Source organism: Vulpes lagopus, chromosome 23 (assembly GCF_018345385.1).
Source record: "Vulpes lagopus strain Blue_001 chromosome 23, ASM1834538v1, whole genome shotgun sequence".
In the NCBI taxonomy this organism is placed as follows: domain Eukaryota; kingdom Metazoa; phylum Chordata; class Mammalia; order Carnivora; family Canidae; genus Vulpes; species Vulpes lagopus.
This window is the reverse complement of record NC_054846.1, coordinates 59,146,048-59,168,734: the sequence shown is the minus strand read 5'-3', so window position 1 is coordinate 59,168,734 and position 22,687 is coordinate 59,146,048. Positions and strand designations below refer to the sequence as shown.

At 51.4% G+C, this 22,687-nt stretch overlaps 1 protein-coding gene across 2 annotated transcripts in view; it reads left to right on the top strand.

Annotated features, from left to right (window-relative positions):
• The first annotated feature begins 457 nt into the window (after positions 1-457).
• The window catches only part of EPHA10 (EPH receptor A10), a 38,208-nt gene continuing 15,978 nt past the window's right edge, over positions 458-22,687 (top strand). For both annotated transcript variants that reach the window (XM_041738667.1, XM_041738666.1), the window contains exons 1-5: positions 458-568; positions 2,648-2,712; positions 3,435-4,113; positions 10,219-10,374; positions 11,029-11,379. In XM_041738667.1, coding sequence (XP_041594601.1) covers positions 463-568; positions 2,648-2,712; positions 3,435-4,113; positions 10,219-10,374; positions 11,029-11,379 — 1,357 coding nt within the window. In that variant the 5' untranslated portion in view covers positions 458-462. The remainder of the gene's footprint in view (positions 569-2,647; positions 2,713-3,434; positions 4,114-10,218; positions 10,375-11,028; positions 11,380-22,687) is intronic.

Here is a 22,687-nt window from a genome sequence, read left to right as displayed (position 1 = left end):
GGAGCTTCCAGGCTGGCTCCGGGTTGCAGGTGCCGCCGCCTCCCCGGCCCTCCCCGAGCTTCACGCGCTCCTTAACCACGCCCACACTGTCTACTTCTCGGGAGCCCGAGGCCAGGCGTCGGCGCTCCGGGCCCTCGCCGCGGGCGCATCCTCCTCCCGGGAGCCAGGCCCTCGCTCGGCGCTGCCCCACCCCCACGCTGGGGGACCGGCGGGACCCCTTCCTTCCCCTCCGCGTCTCCGCCTCGCTGCCCCGCCCCCGGCCCCCGAAACTCCACCCCTTTCCCTCTGCTGGCGAGGATTGGTGGACCTCCTGCGGCGGCGCCCGGCGATTGGTCCGCGCGGATGCCCGTAACCAGCGAGATCCCGCCCCCGGCAGGCGCCGGGGTCTGGGGGCGCAGCTCCGCGGCGCTGGGGCTGGCGCGGCTCGAGCCGCCGCCGCACTGACAGCTCGGGCTGCGGACCATGGAGACCGGCGCCGGCGCGCGGCCGCTGCGCCTGCTCGGCTGCCTGATGCCTCTCTGTCTGGCGTTGCTTTTGGGACCGGGGAGGCCCGGGACTGCCGAGGAAGGTGAGGACGCGGGTGGCTGTTCTTGGAGCTTGGGATGCCGGATGATAAGGGGCTGAGAACTGGGGCTCGGAGGGAAGGAGTCGGAGAGAGAGACTGGAGTCCGCATTGGGGTTTGAAGCAAACGGGCAGCGAAGAGCTCAAGAGACAGAGAAAAAGGTAGCGGAGCAAAGGAAAAGGGAGGGGGGGCATTGGGGAGATGGGGCTGGAGCCCCGGGGGCTGGGGAAGCAGCAGCCCGGGAGCCGGGGGAGCCAGAGGCGGCGGTGCAGGGGCCGGAGAGGCGGACTGGCTGAGCGGCTGCAGGTGGGGGGCGTGGGGGCGGGGGTGAGTGCGGGGGAGCCCGAGCCGTGCAGGTGAGGTCGGAGTGCGGGGCGAGCGGAGGGAGCGCGGCGCGGGCGGGGGCGCGGCGGGGGCGCGGCGGGGGCGCGGCGGGGGCGCGGCGGGGGGCGCGGCGGGGCGCGCGGCGCGGCCGGGAGCTGTCCGCAGTGCTGACTCCGGAGCGGACGCGCTCCCACGCGGCGGCCCCGCTGCCCTCGTCCGGCCTCCGGTCGTGGATTTGGGGGAGCTGCACACTCAGCCGAATCCAGAGGCGTCACTTCCAGGTGCAGAACCCCGAGGAGCCGGGATCTCAGTTGCTGATGGGGGGGGGGCGGGGGGCGGATCTCTGATGCTCTCCAATATGCAATTCCGATGTGCTACCAGTTATACCCCAATCCGGAAGCTGTCGGCCAATGCCTCTGGCGCCAAGCCTCTTAGAGACCCTCACCTTGGAGCCCCACCCCCCTCCTTGAAGCTCCAGCTTTGTAATCTTCCAAGACTTCAGGATAGCCTGGGCTGCTGCTGTCTCTGATCTGCAGCTGGGCCGTCCAGACAGGGGCTGCTTTGGGACCCAATACTGACAGCAGAGGAGGGAAGAGATTTTTATTTCACCTGCTGCTGTGCTGGCAGAGTCTCTCCACTCGTTTGCCCCGGCCCCTGGGGGTCCAACTAAAGAGGTTCAAGTCTCTTCCATCCCTGGTGACTTCATTTTTTTTAAAAGATTTTATTTATTTATTCATGAGACACACACACACACACACACACACACACACACAGAGGCAGAGACACAGGCAGGGGGAGAAGCAGGCTCCATGCAGGGAACCCGATGCAGGACTTGATCCTGGGTCTCCAGAATCACACCCCGAGCCAAAGGCAGGGCTAAACCGCTAAGCCACCCAGGGATCCCCTCCCTGGTGACTTCAGACCTCAGAAGAGCCCCTGGGTATGAACGAATTCAGGATGTATGCAGAAATCCTGTAATACGCTCACGTTTTCCCCTCTTCTTGACGCTCAGTTATAATTTAGGGAGCCTGGGAAAGCAGGAGGGGGACTCACTGACACCACTACCCCCCCCCCATCTTAGGGCCAATCTTAGAGTGCTTCCATGAATTCGGTGTCAGGCTGAATAATGACTCCCCAAATATGTCCACATCCTAATCCCCAGAACCTGTGAATGTTATTCTAAACGGCAAAAGACTGTGCAGATGTGGGTAGGGATCCTGAGACAGAGATGATCCTGGGTTATTTGGATAGTCCTGATGTAATCACAACAGGCCCTATAAGAGGGATGCAGGAAGAGTCAGAGCCAGAGGAGAAGGCAACTTGATCACAGAAGGAGATTGGAGAGAAGCCCCTTGACGGTGGAGGAGGGGGCCACAAGCCAAGGAGTCTAGGTGGTTTCTAGAAGCTGAAAAATTCTGGTGGAAATAGATTCTCCCCTCTGACACCCCGACTTTAGATCAGTGAAACTGATTTCCAACCTCTTGACCTCCAAACTGTAAGCTACTGTTATTTGAAGCCACTGAATCTATGATAATGTGTTATAGCAGCTACAAGAAACTACTACAGGCTCCTTCCCTAATTCTTGTGGCTGCTTCCCTCTGGACTTGAGCTACTTTGTGCCCCAGCCCCTCATGGGAAGGTATGGACTGGGAATAACTTGCCTCTGTCCCCTCAGCAAACTTACAGTAAACTCACACAGGGGTCCCTCCCACCTTCCTGACCTTCTGGCTTCCTGACATCTCCGTCCCTCCTTTCCCTAGTCATCCTCCTGGATTCCAAAGCCTCCCAGGCTGAGCTGGGCTGGACTGCACTGCCAAGTAACGGGGTAAGTGTAGCCTTTCCCGCTCTGTCCCAGGAATCTTCTGGGGTCTGGGATCCAGATCCTTCAGCTCCTTGTGGTTACAGCAGAACAAAATGCTCCCCAGGGCACGTGGTCTGCAGCAGCACTGGCTTCAAGCCAGGGTGGCCTATAAGAAAATGTTGAGTCTTTAGTCAGTCCCAGAAGAAAAGAAAAGAAAAAGATAGCGAGGGGGAACCTAGCTGTGTCTAGCAACAGAAACGTCATCTAGATGAGCCAACGCTGGGCAGTGCCTTGCAGGTAGTAGATCCTCCAAGCAGTGTTGACTGATGGATTGATGGAACGAGCAATATCTAAAATCCTAAAAGGGGCTTGAAAACTAGGAGTGGGGGTGGGGAGATGTGGCTACGTGACTGCAGCCCGGTCCCTGAGTGGGCACCTGGTTGAGAGCCAGGAGACTTCAGGCACCATTCCCAGCTCTGCTGCTACCTTGACATTCATATCTGGTCAAACCACTCTCTCTCTCTCTCTGGAGCCTCAGTTTCCCCAGCTATAAAATTAAGGATTGGACTCGGTTGTCTCCAACGTTCCTCCCAGCTCTGCATCTTATAATTTCAGGGGCGGAGGCTGGGGGCAGGGAGCATGCCAGGTGATGGGGAAGGGGCTTTTCGGCTTTAGTCACCTCCAGGGCCCGGCCTCCTGGGGGCGCCTTGGCTCTGAGTTTCCCACATCTTTGTTCTCCTCCCCAGTGGGAGGAGATCAGCGGCGTGGACGAGCATGACCGTCCCATCCGCACGTATCAGGTGTGCAACGTGCTGGAGCCCAACCAGGACAACTGGTTGCAAACGGGCTGGATCAGCCGCGGCCCCGGGCAGCGCATCTTCGTGGAGCTGCAGTTCACGCTGCGCGACTGCAGCAGCATCCCGGGCGCCGCCGGCACCTGCAAGGAGACTTTCAACGTGTACTACCTGGAGACAGAGGCCGACCTGGGCCGCGGGCGGCCTCGCCCCGGGGGCAGCCGGGCCCACAAGATCGACACAATCGCGGCCGACGAGAGCTTCACGCAGGGCGACCTGGGCGAGCGCAAGATGAAGCTGAACACGGAGGTGCGCGAGGTCGGTCCGCTCAGCCGGCGGGGTTTCCACCTGGCCTTCCAGGACGTGGGCGCGTGCGTGGCGCTGGTCTCGGTGCGCGTCTACTACAAGCAGTGCCGCGCCACGGTGCGGGGCCTGGCGGCCTTCCCAGCCACCGCGGCCGAGAGCGCCTTCTCCACGCTGGTGGAGGTGACGGGAACGTGCGTGGCGCACTCGGAAGGCGAGCCGGGCAGCCCCCCGCGCATGCACTGTGGCGCCGACGGTGAGTGGCTGGTGCCCGTGGGCCGCTGCAGCTGCAGTGCGGGATTCCAGGAACGTGGTGACATCTGTGAAGGTACTGGGCGGGCTGACGCGCGGGGGGTGGGGGGCGCGGGAGCCTAGCGTGCAGGTGGCAATCGTGAGGGGGGCTGGGAGCCTAGCGTGCATGTGGCAGTCGTGGAGGGGGGCGTGGGAGCCTAGCGTGCACGTGACAAGCAGGGGCGAGTATGCCCTGGACAAAGGAGGCAGGAGGGGGAGCGGTTGGAGGGACTGCGGGGCGTGGAGCGGGAGTCCTGACCTCCCGCGGGGCTCTGGGGGGGGGGCGGGAATCCAGCTGGGACCACTGGGTGAAGTTCCGAGGAGGTGACTGTGACTCCACCTAAGGGGGCCTTAGGGGCTTGCATTTCCGTCACTGCCATAAGCACCTTACAAAGGATCTCTCATTTATTCTCGGCAATAAAGTCAATCACCTGGATCCCTATTTCACAGGTGAGGAAACTGAGGCTCAGAGACATTAACACCTCACTTGCAAAGTTAGTAAATGGGGAATGAGGGTTTGAATCCGGATTTGCCCAAGTGTCAAAGTCTTTCTATTACATGGCGCTGCCTCCTTAGGAGTGAGGAAGAAGGCTAGAGCAGCCCGCCTCCACCGGCTATGGGCAGGTGGGATTGCTCCCCTTATAAACGGTGGGCGCCCTTTCACTGGTGGTATGCGGGTCAGAGGCTGGCAGGGGGGTCCTTGAGCTGCAGAGTCCAGAGGTTGCACTAGATGACCACTAAGATCGCACCCGACTCTCTGCACCATGAGTCACTGTGTCGCCTGAGAGAGACCCCTTCGTGGGGGGTCTATTGGGGCCTAAGTTCTATGTGGGCACCAGGACCAGACCTCTCCTTCTTCCCACCCCCGATCTGGGGCTCTGAGGACTGAGGGTACAGATGGGGCGTGGATGTGTGCCCTGAATGTAGAAAGACCAAGGGACGCTCCTTCTAAGCTGCATCCTTTTCTAGGTGCCAACAAAAGAAATGAGTCAGGCATAGTCTCAAGTCTTCAGAAGCTCTACAGATGAAAAAATGTAAAAACTTAAAAATCACAACAAGGTGATAAATAATCTCACGGAGGGATTAATAGAGTGGTGGGGAGACAGGGGGAAATGACTAAACTTACTCTTTCCTTTGTTCAATCATCCATTCAATATAAATTGAGAACTTACCAAATGCATTTAATTTAGGAGGGTTTGTTATATGTATTTAGATGATGTCACTGTCTCTTTCCTCGGGGAACCTGTGGATTAGTAAGGGACTTGGAGGCATGAACCTTCCTGAACCCTCCAAGTAGGGTTAGGATCCACTTCTGCTCTCCAGCACCCATTGCAACCTCTACTTCTTGCTTTTTTTTTTTTTTTTAACTGAGGTGTAGTTGACTGCAACCTCTATTCCTGCACTCAGCCCATGGCGTGCAGTGATCTACTTAGGAGTGTTTGTGTTTCCAGCACTGGACTGGGAACTGGCCTCAGGCAATGGTTGTATTGGTCTCAGCAGCCTCACTGTCTAAAACAGGATATGGTAGGTGCCCAGTGGAAGGGTACTGGCTGATCACACACCATAGAGTGTGATCCCTACCAACAGAGAGTTGAGGAAACCTGGAGCAGGGAGAAGCCAACTTTAAGGGTGGAGAGAGATGATGAGAAGGCCTTTCTTCCAGGCAGCTAAAAGCATCCTTACCTAAGAGGTTGTCTACAGAAACATGGAGGCAGGAGAGAATGTAGCATGATTGGGGCTATGGGAGCAGAGGGCATTTGGGGGTGTGAGGAGTGATGGGGCTAGAGAGGGGCAGGTATATACATTGAAGGGCCTTGAAATTAGGATAAAGAGCTTAGACTTTATGCTGTAGACCAGTGTGGAGGATTTGAAGCAGAGATCCGACATGTTCATTTTTTAAAAATTATTTATTTGGGGGAGAAAGAATGAGCAAGAGAGAGAGAGAGCACAAACAGGGGGGTGGGCAGAGGAAGAGAGAGAAGGAGAAGCAGACTCCCCGCTGAGCAGGGAGCCCAATGTGGGACTCAATCCCAAGACCCAAGATCATGACTTGAGCCGAAGGCAGACGCTTAACCGACTGAGCCACCCAGGTGCCCAGGGATCTGAAATGTTCAGATATATATTTTCAAAAGATCACTCGAGGATTAAAGACCAGAACAAGATGCTACAGTAGTCCAGGAGAAAGAGCACAAGGTCCGAAGGAAGGCAGTAGCAGAGATCATTGAGACATGAGGATGGATGTGATAATGAGGCACATACACAGCACTTGGTGACCATGTGACACGGGAGGACTGAAGAGTCTTTTTTGATTTGTATGCTTCTAGAGGACTGAATGGACAGAGGGTCATTCACTGGGGTAGAGGACACGGGACACTGATGGACACGGAACTGATGGTGTGTTCAAGTGGAGGTAGCAGGAAAGGGAGTCTGGAGCGCAGCAGCAGAGAGACAGGTGCTACTTGAAGCTGTGGGTATGGTTGGGACAGGCCAAGGTGAGGTAAGAAGCAAGAGGGCCAATGATGAGGTCTTGCACAACAGCAGGATTTAAGGGGCTGTAGAAGAATGGAAGCCCATAGAAAAGGTCTTTGAGGGATAATTAGAGGTTGGAGAAGATCCAGGAGACGGTGATTTGGTGGCAGCCCAGAGATGGAAGGGTCCAGGAGGGAACAGCTTCCTGTGTTGGTGAGCACCCAGGTGGGGTGAGGTGTGGACCGTGCCTGTTTGGTGGCCCTGTCAAAAGCAGTTTCTGTTGAGTAATGGAGAGAGAGAGAGATAGAGAGACAGAGAGACCAGGCTGCGTAGGTTGGGGTGAAGGAAGATGTGGAGCTACGGTCAGGGAATGTCCACAGGTCCTGGAGGCTGGGTTTGGAAGGGGAGAAGAGGACGCTGCGTTGAGAGAGGTTTTGACTGCAAGTAGGAGCCTTGTTTATCTGCTGAGGGAAGGAGCCAGTGGGGTACCAAGTGGGGTGCGGTGAGAGCAGCCTGGCCCCGGGGGGTGTATTTTATTACTGACATGGTTTAGCCTTGCTGATGCTTGTTGCTGATAAAGATGAGGCCATGTTTTATTGGTTTTCGATACTCTATAGATAATGCCCTTAGTGTCTACACCCTCATCGGGCTGCTTTTCCTGCCCGACTCCCTTGTTCTGTCCCTGGGAAGAGCTGGTAGAGAAGGAGTGATGTGAGAATGAGGAGCCATATGACTGATGGGACATAGTCTGGGTGGAGGACACGGGGCAGGACCCAGAGTGAGGAGGAGGGGCTGGAGGCCTTCAACGCGAGGTGGCTCATCCCATCCTCCAGGCCTAGAAGGGGGCAGGAGGGGGAAGGTGGGTGTAGATGGAGGTTTATGGGTTCGATGGGCTGACCTTGAGGGAATTACCACCTGACAGCCTTTCTTCTCCCGGTGAGGTGGGAGGAGGGCATCTGGACCAGCGGTGAGTAGGATCCTGATCTGTCTTACGGACTCCAGCTCCAGAGCACCTGGCTCACAGTAGATGCTAAAAAAATCACTCAGTGAATGGATCAGGGTCGGGGTGGGGTGAGGTGGGATATACATTGTGGGCGATCACGCAATCACACACACACAAGCACACACACACACACACAGGCCCCAGTCCTGCTTCTGATTTAAGCTGAGACTAGACAAAAGCCACTTGTAATGGCAGTGTCAGCTCTGTCGTGGGGAGTAGGGAGCCGGGGAGGATGCCAGGGAGGGCTTCAAGAGAACAAGAGAAGGGGCATCAGACATTATAGGGCAAGACCCAGAGGCGAGAGAGGAAGGGCTTAGCGTGGCTACCTCGGTGGGGGGGGGGGGTTGGCCTGGGGAGTAGAGGGGGTAGAACAACCGTGGTCTCCCTCTTGTTTCTCTCTTTCGTTTCCGTCTCCCAGGCACATGCAAGACTGGGGGTTTCCCAGGGGGTGAGGTTGGGGAATCAGGGTGTCCAGCGACAAATTTGTCTTTCTCTAACCGGCTAACTTCGCTGAGCATTGTACTCTCTACTCCATTCATGTCATTGCAAATGGCAAGATTTCATTCGTTTTTATGACTGATAGTCTGATATATTGAGATTATATATATATATAATATTATATATGTATATAGTCTGTCAATGGACACGGGCTGCTTCCACAGTTTAGCTATTGTAAGTAATGCTGCTATAAACATAAGGGGGCATGTATCCCTTTGAATTGGTGTTTTTGTATTCTTTGGCCAAATACCCAGTAGGGCAATTGCTGGCTCGTAGGGTAGCTCTATTTTCAACTTTTTGAGGAACCTCCAAACTCTTGTCCAGGGTGGCCGCCCCAGCTTGCATTCCCACCAGCAGTGCACGAGGGCTCCCCTTTCTCCCCGTCCTCGCCCGCACCTGTCCTTTCCTGACTTGTGCATTTTAGCAACTCTGACCGGCGTGAGGTGGCATCTCATTGTGGCTTTGATTCGTACTTCCCGGGCGCCGGGTGATGTGGAGCATCTTTTCACGTGTCTGTTGGCCATTAACACAAACCTCTTCGAAACAGAGCCCATCAAAGTAGAGATAACCGCTGCTGTCTCTGATGGGACACACAGCTCTGGGACAGCAGGTGTCACAAACGCCCGCAGACAGGGAGCCTCTGGTACCTTTTTCCCCTCTGCAGTGAGATCCCTTGAACAGATCTGACTTGGCAACGGAGGTTGGCGGGCCATGGTTATTGTCCCCACTTGACCGATGGCCTCTTGAGGCCAGAGAGGCATAGGGAGCAGCAGAGCTAACACTGGAGCCCAGGCCACCTGAGTCCCTGCTGCCGCCACCAGACCACAACGGCCGTAAGTCCCAGGCTCTGTTCTGAAGGCAGATACTCCCGAGGCCCCCCAGGCTTCAGAGACCCTGCCCAAAGCTGCCCATCCTCCGCCAGATGGACCCCCGCAGCCCACCTCAGCCCACTCCTCCGCGTCTGCTCCGGCTGGAGCGCAGCCCGCCTTCCAGAAACTGCTAACCTAGAAAGGAGGTCGGGTGGGCGGGGGCAGGGAGCAAGGTGAGGCCACCCCAACTGCCAGAGGAGGGCGGGGAGCCGCTGCCCCGCTCCTGCCTGGCCCAGCTGGCGAGGACGGTTTTCAAGTGGGTGTTTAGCAGTTTCCACTTTGGGCCTGCAATGGAGGAACGGTAATTACTGCACTGTTGTGTGCCTGTCGTCTGTGCTGGGCTAAGCGGCTTACACTTTGCTCACTTAATCCCCCAACAACCCTTTTGAGGTGCGAATTCCACACCAGGCTCAGAGAGCCCAACGGCAACTAAGTGGTAGGGCTCCGCGACCAACCCAGGTTGACCAGCTGTCAGAGCCCGTGCTCCCGACAACCTGTGCCCTGGGTGAGGCCGAGATGCAGAATCGCCGGGAGGGTGTCAGGGTGTCGAGACCAGAACCTCCTTCTTGCCACTCCCCTGCACCCAGCTGGCTCCGCTTCCAAACTGCAGCGGGGTGTGTCAGTTGAGGATGTGTGATGCATGGGGGGGGGATGGGCTCTAACAGCAGTGTGTGCGTGTGCAGCTAGAGAGCCTGGGTGTCTGTCCCTGGGGGGCCGGGGGACACCCCCTGGAGGCACCTCTCTTCTGGCCTCACATCAAGACTGGACAGTTTAGCTGATTGTCTCCCAACGGGCATGGGGGCAGCATGGTGTCTGCTCGGGCTGGAACCCCACCGTTTACTGGCGGTGGGACTTTGGGCAAGCCTCCGAACCTTAATTTCCTCATTTAAAAAATGGGATCCCTGGGTGGCGCAGCGGTTTGGCACCTGCCTTTGGCCCAGGGCGCGATCCTGGAGACCCGGGATCGAATCCCACGTCGGGCTCCCGGTGCATGGAGCCTGCTTCTCCCTCTGCCTGTGTCTCTGCCTCTCTCTCTCTCTCTCTCTCTCTGTGACTATCATAAATAAAAAAAAAAAAATTTAAAAAATGAGGATAAAGGACATACATCACAGGCTGTTGTGAGGATTAAGTGAATTACTAGAGTAAAACAGTGTTCTGCACACAGTAGGTGCTTACTGACGGCTTGGTAGTCCTAGGCTGTGGGTTCCCAGCTGCCCCCCACCCCCGGCCTGCACAGTTCCAGGACAGGGGGCAGGCAGGGAAGTGGGGGACAGGGCCCCTCTCACGTGGCTTCGCCCCGCAGCCTGTCCCCCAGGCTTCTACAAGCTGTCCTCGAGCCGGCCGCTCTGCTCCCCGTGCCCCGAGCACAGCCACGCCCTGGAAAACGCCTCCACGGTCTGCGTGTGCCAGGACAGCTATGCGCGCTCGCCCACCGACCCGCCCTCGGCCTCCTGCACCCGTGAGTGCCCCGACGGCGGGGGTGGGGGTGGGGGGAGGACCAGCCACCCCATGGAGATGTCAGGCTGGGGTGGAGGGAGGGGAGCCTGGGGTAGGGGTGCGGGCCCGGGCCTCTCGGGGTGGAAGAACCAGGATGAATGAGAGTACCCACGACGGAGGGATGAGGGCAGGTGGCGGAGTGGGAGTGGGTGGTCCCCTCCCGCCCTGTGCCCCCGCCAGGAGGGGGGCTCCTGGTGCTCAGCCCTGCATCCCCAGCCGCCTCCCCAAGCTGCTACCCTCCTCCCACCGCCCTGGGACCCGCCCTCCCTGTGGTCCCCTCGTCCCTCTCCCCGCCCCTCCCCCCTCGGTGTCCCCACAATGCCCCCTCCCGCCCGACCCCCCACTGACGGTAGCCTCCCCTCTCCTCCCCTCTCTTCCCCCTCTTCCCCTCCCCCCACCCCCTCCTCTTCCCTCCCCCTCCCTCCTCCTCCCTTCCCATCTATCCTCCCCCTCCTCCTCCCCTCTCCTCCCCCCTCCTTTCCCTTCCCTCTCTCCTCCCTGTCCCCCCTTTCCTCCCCCTCCTCCCCTCGTCCCCTGTCCCCCTCCTCCCCCCCTCCTCGTCCCCCTCCTCCTCGCCCCTCCCCCTCGTCCTCCCCCTCCCCCTCCTCCCCCCCAGGGCCGCCGTCGGCGCCGAGGGACCTGCAGTACAGCCTGAGCCGCTCGCCGCTGGCGCTGAGGCTGCGCTGGCTGCCGCCCGCCGACTCGGGGGGCCGCTCGGACGTCACGTACTCGCTGCTGTGCCTGCGCTGCGGCCGCGAGGGCCCGGGGGGCGCGTGCGAGCCGTGCGGGCCGCGGGTGGCCTTCGTGCCGCGCCAGGCCGGGCTGCGGGAGCGCGCCGCCACGCTGCTCCACCTGCGGCCCGGGGCGCGCTACACCGTGCGGGTGGCGGCGCTCAACGGCGTGTCGGGCCCGGCGGCCGCCGCGGGAGCCACGTACGCGCAGGTCACCGTGTCCACCGGGCCCGGGGGTAAGGCCGCCCGCCCGCCCGCCCGCCCCGCGTCTCTCCGGGAGGCGAGGTGCCTCGCAAACACCCCGGAGCGCGGGGCCCCCGTCCCTCCATCCCTCCATCCCTCTATCCCTCCATCCCTCCATCCCTCCATCCCCCCTCCCCATCCCTCCATCCCTCCATCCCCATCCCCCATCCCTCCATCCCTCCATCCCTCCATCCCCATCCCTCTATCCCTCCATCCCTCCATCCCGCCATCCCCATCCCTCCATCCCCCATCCCTCCATCCCCCCTCCCCATCCCTCCATCCCCATCCCCCATCCCTCCATCCCTCCATCCCTCCATCCCCATCCCTCCATCCCCCATCCCTCCATCCCCCATCCCCATCCCCCCATCCCTCCATCCCCCATCCCTCCATCCCCATCCCCCCATCCCCCATCCCTCTATCCCTCCATCCCCATCCCTCCATCCCCCATCCCCCACCCCCATCCCTCCACCCCTCCATCCCCATCCCCCATCCCTCCATCCCCCCATCCCCCCACACACCCGGGAGGGACTGAGCACGCGGGGGCCTGGGGCGCCTGGGCCGGAGCGGTCCCGGGGGATGGGGGGGCCCTGCGGGAGCCAGCGGGCGCCCCTGCTCCCTGTGGGGAGCCCCCTGCCCCGCCCCGCAACCTGTCCCCCGCCCTGTCCAAAAATTTCACCTGGAGGACCAGAATCGTCCCTCCTCCTCCCCTGTCCCAGAACCTAGGGCTGGGTCCCGCAGCCTCCATCCCCGCCCAGCGGCCACCCTCTTCTCTGGCCCCGGGGAGAGGGCACAGCAGGGTTACAGTGCAGGGGCCGCAGAAGACACTGGTCACATTTCTGAGTCTGGAATAGGGACCCTAGACTCAGACCTCCACCCTCGGTTAGCGCTCCACCTTCCCCAGTCCCCACACTCGCTTTCCCCCGTCTTTCCCCAGCTGGGGGGCACCTTCCTGTGCACGAAGGAGAGGTGAGACGCATGGTTTCTGGGTCTTTTCATCTCTGAGACGGGGTTGCTCTGTGACTCTCCTTCCCTGTCTCGGGGCAGCTGGGTGGCAGAGAGGTCAGAGACCAGAGTGATTTTTATTCTTGTGCAAGTAGCATGCTTGGGCGTGTGTGCTTGTGTGATTCTTTCACCTACTAGTGGAAATAAAATGTAACCAATATCGATCTCTTTTCACTGAGTTTGGCTGGTTCGTAGTAAAACTTTCTGATCTGCACACAGCTTTTATTCCTGGAAAAGAACTTTTTTTTTTCTTCCAGTTACTGCTTTGACTAGAATTTCTGATAGCTCCAATATCTCTCGAAGAATCTCTCTAAGCCTGAGGTTGTACATCCATTTTCTGATTCTCGAATCTTGTCACACCCTTTATCATTTTTAGCTCTTAATCCATTTTCTCTGCCTTTTGGGAGAGATTTCCAATTGGTCTGGTTTTCTGGAATAACAGTTTTGTTCTTTTTTTTTTTTTTTTTTTTTTTTTACTATCTCTACTGTAACTTAACATTTGCTATTGCATTTACATTTTTAAAAAATTCAATATAGAAAAAGAAAAAAAGCACCCGTAATCCCGTTTCCCAGAGCTATACAACTATTAATATCTTGGGAGTATATCCTTCCACATTTTTTCCTGTCTCTGTATACATATCTAGAACTATCTACTATAAAATCCCTTTTGTATAATATATATGGTATGAGATTTTTATCTGGTATTTCATATTAACAGTCCTGTTTTGATATAGATGGATTTAAAAATCATGTTGAGGAGATGCTTTTCTATTTTACTAATAAAAAACTAAGCTTCCACTGATTGAGTGCTGCTCTGTGTTGGGCACGGGCACTGTGCAATACGATTTTCTACATTCATTCATTTAAAAAAAAATTTTTTTTTTTATTTATGATAGTCACACAGAGAGAGAGAGAGAGAGAGAGAGAGAGGCAGAGACATAGGCAGAGGGAGGAGCAGGCTCCATGCACCGGGAGCCCGATGTGGGATTCGATCCCGGGTCTCCAGGATCGCGCCCCGGGCCAAAGGCAGGCGCTAAACCGCTGCGCCACCCAGGGATCCCTCATTCATTTTTTTAATTCATTTTTTTTCAGATTTATTTATTTATTCATGAGAGAGAGAGAGAAAGGCAGAGACACAGGCAGAGGGAGAAGCCTACATTCATTCATTTTAAATGCAATGATAATCATCTTTCAAATAATGAATTTGAGATCTGAGAGCACAAGCGAATTGTCCAAAGTCACCCAGCTAGTAAGTACGCACCCTATGCTTTTAGCCCCTTGGCCATATAATGCTTTCACTTTTTACTCAACTTTTACAAAAAATTGGGAATGGATGTTAATTTTATAAAATGCCTCTTAAGCATCTTTCAAGATAAGTGCATGTTTTTTTCTCCTTGGACCTATTGGCATGATGAATCCTACTTGTGGATTTTTCAGTGTGAGCTCTTTTTGCATTCCTAGATTATACCCCACTGGATATGAATGTATTATTCTTTTAATATTTTGCTGAATTAATTTGCTTATATTTTAACATTTTTCCCATGTGCATTCACAAGAGAGATTCTCTTTCTTTCTTTCTTTCTTTTTCTTTCTTTCTTTCTTTCTTTCTTTCTTTCTTCCTTTCTTTCTTTCTCTTTCTTTCTTTCTTCTTTCTTCTTTCTTTTACTGTGTTCTTTGTCAAGTTTTAGCATTTGCCAAGTTTTGCTGGCTTTGGGAAAGGCCTTGGGAAAAGTCTCTTCTTTTTCTCTGCTCTGTAACAGTTTACATAATATAATGATCATTCTTTGAAGGCATGCAAAACCGCTTTTGGGGCCCTGCATCTTCTTTGGGGGAAAGTTTGATGATATTCTTAATCTTGTCCATACTTCTAGAGTCAGTATTGTTAATTTGTGTTTTTGTAGCAAATATTTCAATGATCTTTTTCTTATTCAGTAGCCAAGAAACGTACATTTTAAAAGTGTCCTTGGTATCTGCAGTGAACTCTGCTTTTCCTTTCTTCATGTTGTAAGCTTGAGATTTCATTTTAGGTAATTATCCTTGCTGGCAGTTTGTTTTACTGGTTATGACAAAGAATCAGTTCTTGAATTTATCAATTCCAATGTTTTGTACTTTTTTCATTTATTTTATGCTTTTGCCTTCATTAATATCATTGTCTTGCTTTCCTGAAGTCTTTTTCTAGGAGAGTTCAGTGCTTAGCCTATGAATTTTCCTCTGAGTATAACTTTGGTCACATCCAATGTGTTTTTACACATAATATATCGCATCCTTAGTATTGTCACTTTTTTTGGAGCTAGTCATGTACCCTGCAATTTCACATACCTTTTAAAATGTACGGTTCAGGGCTTTCTCATATAGTCACATGGTTATGCAATCCATAGTATCTAATTCCGGAACATTCTCGTCATCCCCAAAAGAAACCCATTAATAGTTACTCCCCAGCCCTCCCACCCCTCTGGCACCTCTAGTGACTGCTAATCTACTTTCTGTCTCTATAGGTTTGTCTATTCTGGGCATTTCATAAATATAGATTTAGACAATATGTGGACTTTTGTGTCTGCCCTTTTCTGGTTTGTTTAGCATGTTTTCAAGGTTTATCCATGTTGTAATGTGCATCAGTACATCCTCCCCTTATATGGCTGAGCAATATTCCATTGTATACCACAGTTTGTTTATCCGGTCATCAGCATATGGGCAGTTTTTCTACCTTTTGGCTATTATGAATAATGCTGCTATGAATTGCATGTATACGTTTCCATAGATACATGTTTTCAGTTCTCTTGAGTATATATGTAGGAGTGAACTTGCTAGGTCCTATGATATTATAGAGTGAGTTGTGTCTCCTCCAAATTCATAGATTGAAACCCTAATGTGACTGTATTTGGAGATGGGACTGTTAGGGAAGTAAGGTCAATGAGATCATAAGGATGGGGCCCTAATCCCATAGGACTGGTGTCCTTACAGAAGAGAGACACCAGAGCTCCCTTGCTCTCTGTATGTGTGTACATGGGAGGATAGCCAGGAGAGGACACAGCAAGAAACGGTTGTCTGCAGGTCAGGGGGAAAACCCTTCCCAGGAGACTATGGATATGAATCTGTAGTAGATCTCTTGATCTGCAAGTTCTAGCCTCTAGAACTGTGCAAAAAAATTCATTTTTTTGCTTATGCCATGGAATCTGTAGTGTCTCATTATGGCCGCCTGAGCTGACTAAAACATAGAGTAGCTTTTTTTGTTTTGTTTTTGGAGTTCAATTTGCCAACATATAGCATATCACCCAGTGCTCATCCCATCAAGTGCCCCCCTCAGTGCCCGTCACCCAGTCACCCCAACTCCCCACCCACCTCTCTTTCCACTACCCCTTAGAGAAGCTTTTTGTCTTTTTTTTTTTTTTGAGAAACCGACGAACTTTTTGAGGAATTGCCAAACCATTTTCCAAGGCAGCTGCACCATCTGACATTCCTGCCAGCAACGTGCAAGGGTTCCAGTCTCTCAACATCATCACCGAAACTGGTTTTTGTTTTTGTTGGTTATAGCCATCCTAGTGGGTGTGAAGTGGGATCTCACTGTGGCTTGGATTTGCATTTCTTTTTTTATTTATTTGAGAAAGAGTGCACAAGGAGAGGGAGGGGCAGGCTCCACTGAGCAGGGAGCCCAATAGGGGGTCTTGATCCCAGGACCCTGAGATCATGACCTGAGCTGAAGGCCGAAGGCGGAAGGCCCCAGGCAGATGCTTAACCGACTGAGCCACCCAGGTGCCCCTAGATTTGCATTTCTTTAATGACTAAGTGATGTTGAACCTCTTTTCATGTACTGGGTTTTTGTTTTTGTCATTGAGTTATGAGTTCTTTTTAAAATATTTATTTTCTGGATATTTGGCCTTTGTATTAGTTTTCTAGGACTGCTGTAACAAAGTACCAAACATTAGATGGCTTAAAGCAAAAGAAATGTATTGTGTCACACTTCTGGAAGCTGGGAACTGAAGTCAGGGTGTCAGCAGGGCCGTGCTCTCTCTGGGTGCTCTGGGGAGGATCCGTCCTTGCTTCTAGCTTCCGGTGTTTGCTGGCAGTCCTTGCCCTTCCTTGGCATGCAGATCCATCTTCCAGTCACATGGCCTCCCCTCCCTGTGTGTCTTCATACTGTCTCCCCTCTATGAGTGCCCGTCTCTGTGTCCAAATCTCACCTTTTCAGAAGGACATCATCCTATTGGATTAGGGCCCACTTGAGCGACCTGATTTCAACTTGATTATCATTGAGAAGACCCCATTTCCAGAGGAAGTCACATTCTAGAGGGGCTGGGACTTCAATCTTTTTTTTTGGAGGGGGGGGACACAATGCAACAACACATAACCACCCTTGCCAGATACATGCTTTACAAAATCTTTCTCCTACTCTGTGGATTACCAGTCACTTTTTTAAACATTCGAGATATAATTGACATATAATATTCCTTTTGGGTGCAACATAATGATTTGATATTTGTATATGTTGCAAAATGATCACCACGGGACGTCTAGTTAACTTCCATCACCACACGTTTACACATTTATTGTTATGAGAACTTTTAGGGTTTACTCTCTTAGCAACTTTCAGATATACAACATGGTATTTTTTAAAAAGATTTATTTATTTGAGAGGGGAAGGGGGAGTACAAGCAGGGCGAGGGAGAAGCAGGCTCCTCACTGTGCAGGGAACCTGAGAAGTGGGGCTCCACCCCAGGACCCCAGGATCATGACCTGAGCCAAAGGCAGATGCTTTGCCGACTGAGCCACCCAGGCGCCCCACAGCATGGTGCTGTTAACTAGAGTCACATACTGTACATTGCACCCCTAGGACTTATTTATTTTATAATTGGACATCTGTACCTTTTGCCCACCTTCCCCCATTCTTGCCTACCCCCCCAGTCATACCTCTGCCAGACACCTGTCTTTCACTTTGAGTAGTGTCTTTTATTTTATTTTATATTTATTTATGATAGTCACACACACACACACAGAGAGAGAGAGAGAGAGAGGCAGAGACACAGGCAGAGGGAGAAGCAGGCTCCATGCACCGGGAGCCCGAGGTGGGATTCGATCCCGGGTCTCCAGGATCGCGCCCTGGGCCAAAGGCAGGTGCCAAACCGCTGCGCCACCCAGGGATCCCTCTTTCTGTCTTCCTACTGCACCATCCTTATCACGTTAGCCGGGCTCCCTTAAGGTGGCAAGTTGGATGCAGCAGACATCACATCCTCACCCTCCAGCGCAGAAAAAGAACTGTTTCTTCTCTGTAGGTATTATTTATTTATTTATTTATTTTATTTTTTATTTATTTATTTTTTTTCTGTAGGTATTATTTAAAGAGCAAGAAACCTTTCCCAGAATCTGTCCTCCCCTTTGCTGACTTCTCCTTGTGGTTGGCCAGACCTGGGTTATGAGCCCGACCCCAACCATTGGCACAGGACATGAGCGCGCACAGATTATCTTAGGATGATCAGAATGAACTCGAGTTACATCGAGGGGAGACAGTAGACCCCAAATCAAACATTGGGCTCCACAGGCAGGGTGGGGGGACGTGGCTGTTGGATAGTTTTCTGGTAGCGTCTGCTGTGCTCTTGGTCCCTCTTGGGCGCTGGCCGAGTTTCATCATTGACCTGCAGCGGGAGAGCAGGTGCTTGGGCTCGGTTTTCAGCTCCATCCTCAGGATTGATCAGGCTTTCATCTAACGTATCTCTGTGGGGTTGAAATGGAACCTTCTCCTGCCTCTGTACACTGGCCATCTGATGCTTTCAACAGACGCAGTTCCAAAGAAAAATGACGTTCCTAGCCTCTTCCTGTCTGGGCTGTCCGTCTGTATCTTCAGGGGGCTGTGCCTCCTCCTCGGATGCCTCCTCACTCCTCCCACCTTGGACCCACGTCTTTTCTGAGAGCTACCATCTCCAGGTGGACTTAGGCTTAGAGGCCCTCCTAGGGGATAGAGGAAGGACACTTTTCCTCCAGAGAAACCATGCAGGAGAGTGATGGCTGAGCATTGTCCAGTTGACAAAGACCTTGCCTTTTTTTAAGGGTCAGACAGTGGGAGGAGGGATAAAAGGTCTTTCAAGTTATTTTTAGGATGGGAGGCAGTGTCACTCTGTGGGCAGCATAGCCTGGGGGTTCACTACAATTGCACTTTCAATCTGGTTGCACTGGCTTTCTCCTAGGTGGAGACATGCCACTCTACCCCCCCCCCCAATTCTGGCAATCAGCTGTCAAGACTAGTTTATGGTGATGTTCTGGGTTTCCAACTCTTTCTGTACCTTTGTTTTAATCGGAATTTGGGAGAGACTGGAGGTGGAGGCTGCTAGATGGTTATCATTTAAAACTAGAAGCCATATTCATGCGCTTTTCAAAGAGCGAGCTGTATATGCCCTGTCTCCACTTCCTTGCCCTGTTGCCACCTGGTATCTGCTTCCCTCAATCCCCTAAAGTCACCAGGAGCCTCCACATTGTTAAACCCAGAGGACACTTTGAATCAGAGTCTTACCCTGTCTCTTCTCAGCATATGACACTGCCAACCATGGGCTTCTCTTGTTGGTAAACTTGCATGGGGCACTTGCTCTGTGATGGGTATTGCCCTAAGCTCTTCATATACATTACTTCATAAAATTCTCATAGTGAGCCTAGGAAAATCATTATTCTTTCCATTCTACATGTGAGGAAACAGAGACTCTTGCTCATGGACCACTAGCTAATAACCGGAAGAGTCAGAAGGGAACCTTCTTAGATGCTCTCCTCCATGGGCTTCTGTGATCTCATTTGCTCCTGGTTTTCCTGCTACCTCTCTGGCTCCTCATTTTTGAGCTCCTTCTCCTTTACTTGCCTCTTAAATTAAATTCTTGTTTCCTAAAAGCTTCTCTTTTTCTGCGTCCTCCTGGGCAGCTTCATCCCATCACCCTGTGATGGCTCTTGGATCTCCATCTCACTCCCAGATGGCTTTTGTGAGCCCCCAAACCACCTATCCAGTATCTTCTCTTGGAAACCCCTCTGCCCAACACACCTAAAGGGAGGCTATGATCTTACCTCCCAGTAACTTGGCAGTCCTTGCCTTAGATCAGGCATTATTACCTTTTTTTAAGTACTGTCCATCCAACATTATCTAGACTAATGATTCTCAAAGCTATCTGCACATCAGAATCACCGAGAAGATTAAAAAGAAAAAGATGCTAATGTGTGAGTCCCCCTCTACAAAGATGTTTTAATTGTTTTGGGTTGTGTGACCCGGGCACCAATATTTTTTTTTTATTGTGGGGGAAAGAAATATATACAATTTACCAACTTTACCATTTTTAAGTGTATAGTATGCAGTAGTATTACCTATATGGACATCATTGTGCAACAGACCTCTGAACTCTTTCATCTTGCAAAACTCATACTCTGTACCTGTTGAACAAAAACATCTCTTCGCCCTCTTCCCCCCGGGGCCCCTGGAAACCACCATTCTATTTTATGTTTCTAAGCTTAATTATTTTATTTTTAAAAATTTTAAAAAGATTTATTTATTTATGATAGACATAGAGAGAGAGGCAGGCAGAGACACAGGCAGAGGGAGAAGCAGGCTCCATGCAGGGAGCCCGACGTGGGACTCGATCCCGGGACTCCAGGATTGCGCCCTGGGCCAAAGGCAGGCGCCAAACCACTGAGCCACCCAGGGATCCCCTCTAAGCTTAATTACTTTAGATACCTCATATAAGTGGAGTCATGCAGTATTTGTCTTTCTGTGACTGGCTTATTTCATTTGGCTTCATGTCCTCCAAGTTCATTTATGTCCTAGCCTGTGACAGGATTTCTTTCTTTCTTTCTTTCTTCTTTCTTTCTTTCTCTTCTTCTTCTTTTTTTTTGGCTGAATGATATTCCGTTGTATGCCTATATCACATTTTCTTTTTTTTCTCCAGCTTTATAGAGATATAATTGACACATAACTTGTTAGTGTTCATGGTGTACCATGTGAGATGATTCAGTATGTGTATATATTGTAGCATAACTACCATGAAACAGTTAACACATCCATCACCTCTTGTAGTTACCGTGTGTGTGTGTGTGTGTGTGTGTGTGTGTGTGTGTGTGGTGAAAGCATTTAAGATCTCTCTTAGCAATTTTCAATTATACAATAGAGTACTGTTGACTCGAGTCACCCTGCTGTACATTAGATCCTTAGAACTTACTCATCTTCTAGCTGGAAGTTTGTGCCCTTTGACCAATATCTCCCATTTCCTCCAGCCCCTAGCCCTTGGCAGCCACCAATCTACTCTCTGTTTCTATGAGTTTGGTTTTATTTTTAGATTCTACATATAAGTGAAACCATGCAGTATTTGTCTCTGTCTTTCTTATTTCACTTAGCATAATGCCCTCAAGGTTCATCCATGTTCTTGAGGATGGCAGGATTTCTTTCTTTTTTTTTTTTATGGCTGAATAGCATTTTTTTTTTGCACATATCATTTTCTTTTCTTTATTCATTCATCCATCAGCAGATACTGGAGTAATTTCCATATCTTGGCTCTTGTGAATGATACTACAATGAACATGAGAGTAAAGATATCTCTTCAAGGTAGTGATTTCATTTTCTTGGGATATATACTCAGCAGTGGGACAGAGGGAGGGGGGAAGCAGACTGCCCACTGAGCAGTTTCGTGACCTGAGCAGAAATCAGGAGTCAGATGTGTAACTGACTGAGCAATTTAGGTGCCCCATAAATATTTTTTTATTTTATTTTAAGTAGGCTCCAAGCCCGGCATGGAGCCCAGCACAGGACTTGAACTCATGACCCTGAGATCAAGACCTGAGTTCAAAATTTGGACACATGGGCACCTGAGTGGCTCAGTCAGTTGAGTGTCCGACTCTTGATTTTGCTTCAGGTCATGATCTCAGGGTTGTGAGACTGAGTCCTGCATCAGGGCTCTGAGCTTAGCAGGGAGTCTGGTTGGGGATTCTCTCTCTCTCTCCTTCTCCCCACCTCACCCTCTGCCTCTCCACTTGCTCTCACTCTTTCACTCTCCCTCTAAAATAAATAAATAAATCTTTTTTTTTTTTTAAATAAATAAATCTTAAAAAAAAGTCAGACTCTTAACTGACTGAGTCACCCAGGCACCCCTCTATATTTTCTCCAGGAGATAGATAGATTTATTTATTTATTTATTTATTTATTTATTTATTTATTTATAGATTTTATTTATTCATGAGAGACACAGAGAGAGGCAGAGACACAGGTAGAGGGAGAATCAGGCTCCCTGCAGGGAACCCGAGGTGGGACTGGGTCCCAGGACCCCAGGACCACGCCCTAAGCCAAAGGCAGACACTCAACCACCCAGGCGCCCCTCTCATTTTCTATAGGGCAAATTTTACTTATTTTCTTGTTCTAGGACTTTTATAGTTGCAGGTCGTACATTTAGGTCTATAATTCATTTCATGCTAGATTTTATATGTGGTGTGAGGTAAGGGTCCACTTCATTCTCTTGCATGTGGATAATCAGTTTTCCCAGCATGGTTGCTTAAAAAGAATGTCCTTTCCCCTCTGTAGGCTTGGCACTCTTATCAAAAATCATTTGACTGTATATGTGAAGGCTCATTTCTGGGCTCTCTATTCTGTTCAGTTGGTCTGTATTTCTGTTTTTATACACAGTGACAAACTGTTTTGATTATGGTGGCCTTGCAATGTTTTTGAAGTCAAAAAGTGCAAGGCCTCTAGCCTTGTTTTTCTTTCTCAGGATCATAGTGCTATTCATGGTCCTTTGATTTTCTATGTGAATTTTAGGATTTCTTTTCTATTTCTGCAGAAAACACCTTTGGGGTTTTGATAGGACCTGAACTGAATTTGTAGGTCATTTTGCGTAGCAAGGATATTGTAACAATATTAAGTGTTCCACTCCATAAACATGATGTCTTTCCATTTATTCTTCTTTAATTTCTTTCAGCAATGTTTGCTCATTTTTTGTGTAGTTTATTCCTAAGTATTTTATTCTTTTTGCTGCAATTATAAGCGAGATTTTTTTTTCATTTCCTGTTCAGATTGTTCATTGTTAGTGTGTGGAAACACCACTGATTTTTGCGTGTTGGCTTTGTATCCTGCAACTTTGCTGTATTCACTTATTTCTAACAGTGCTTTTGTGGAATTCTTAGGATTTTCTCTACATACAAGATTATGGATTTTCTCTATGTACAAGATTATGTCACCCGCGGACTGAAATAACTTTACTTCTTTCTTTCCAATCTCAGTGCCTTTGGTTTCTTTCTCTTGCCGAAGCTCTCTGGCTAGGACTTCGGTACTATGTTAAATAGAAGTGCAAGCGT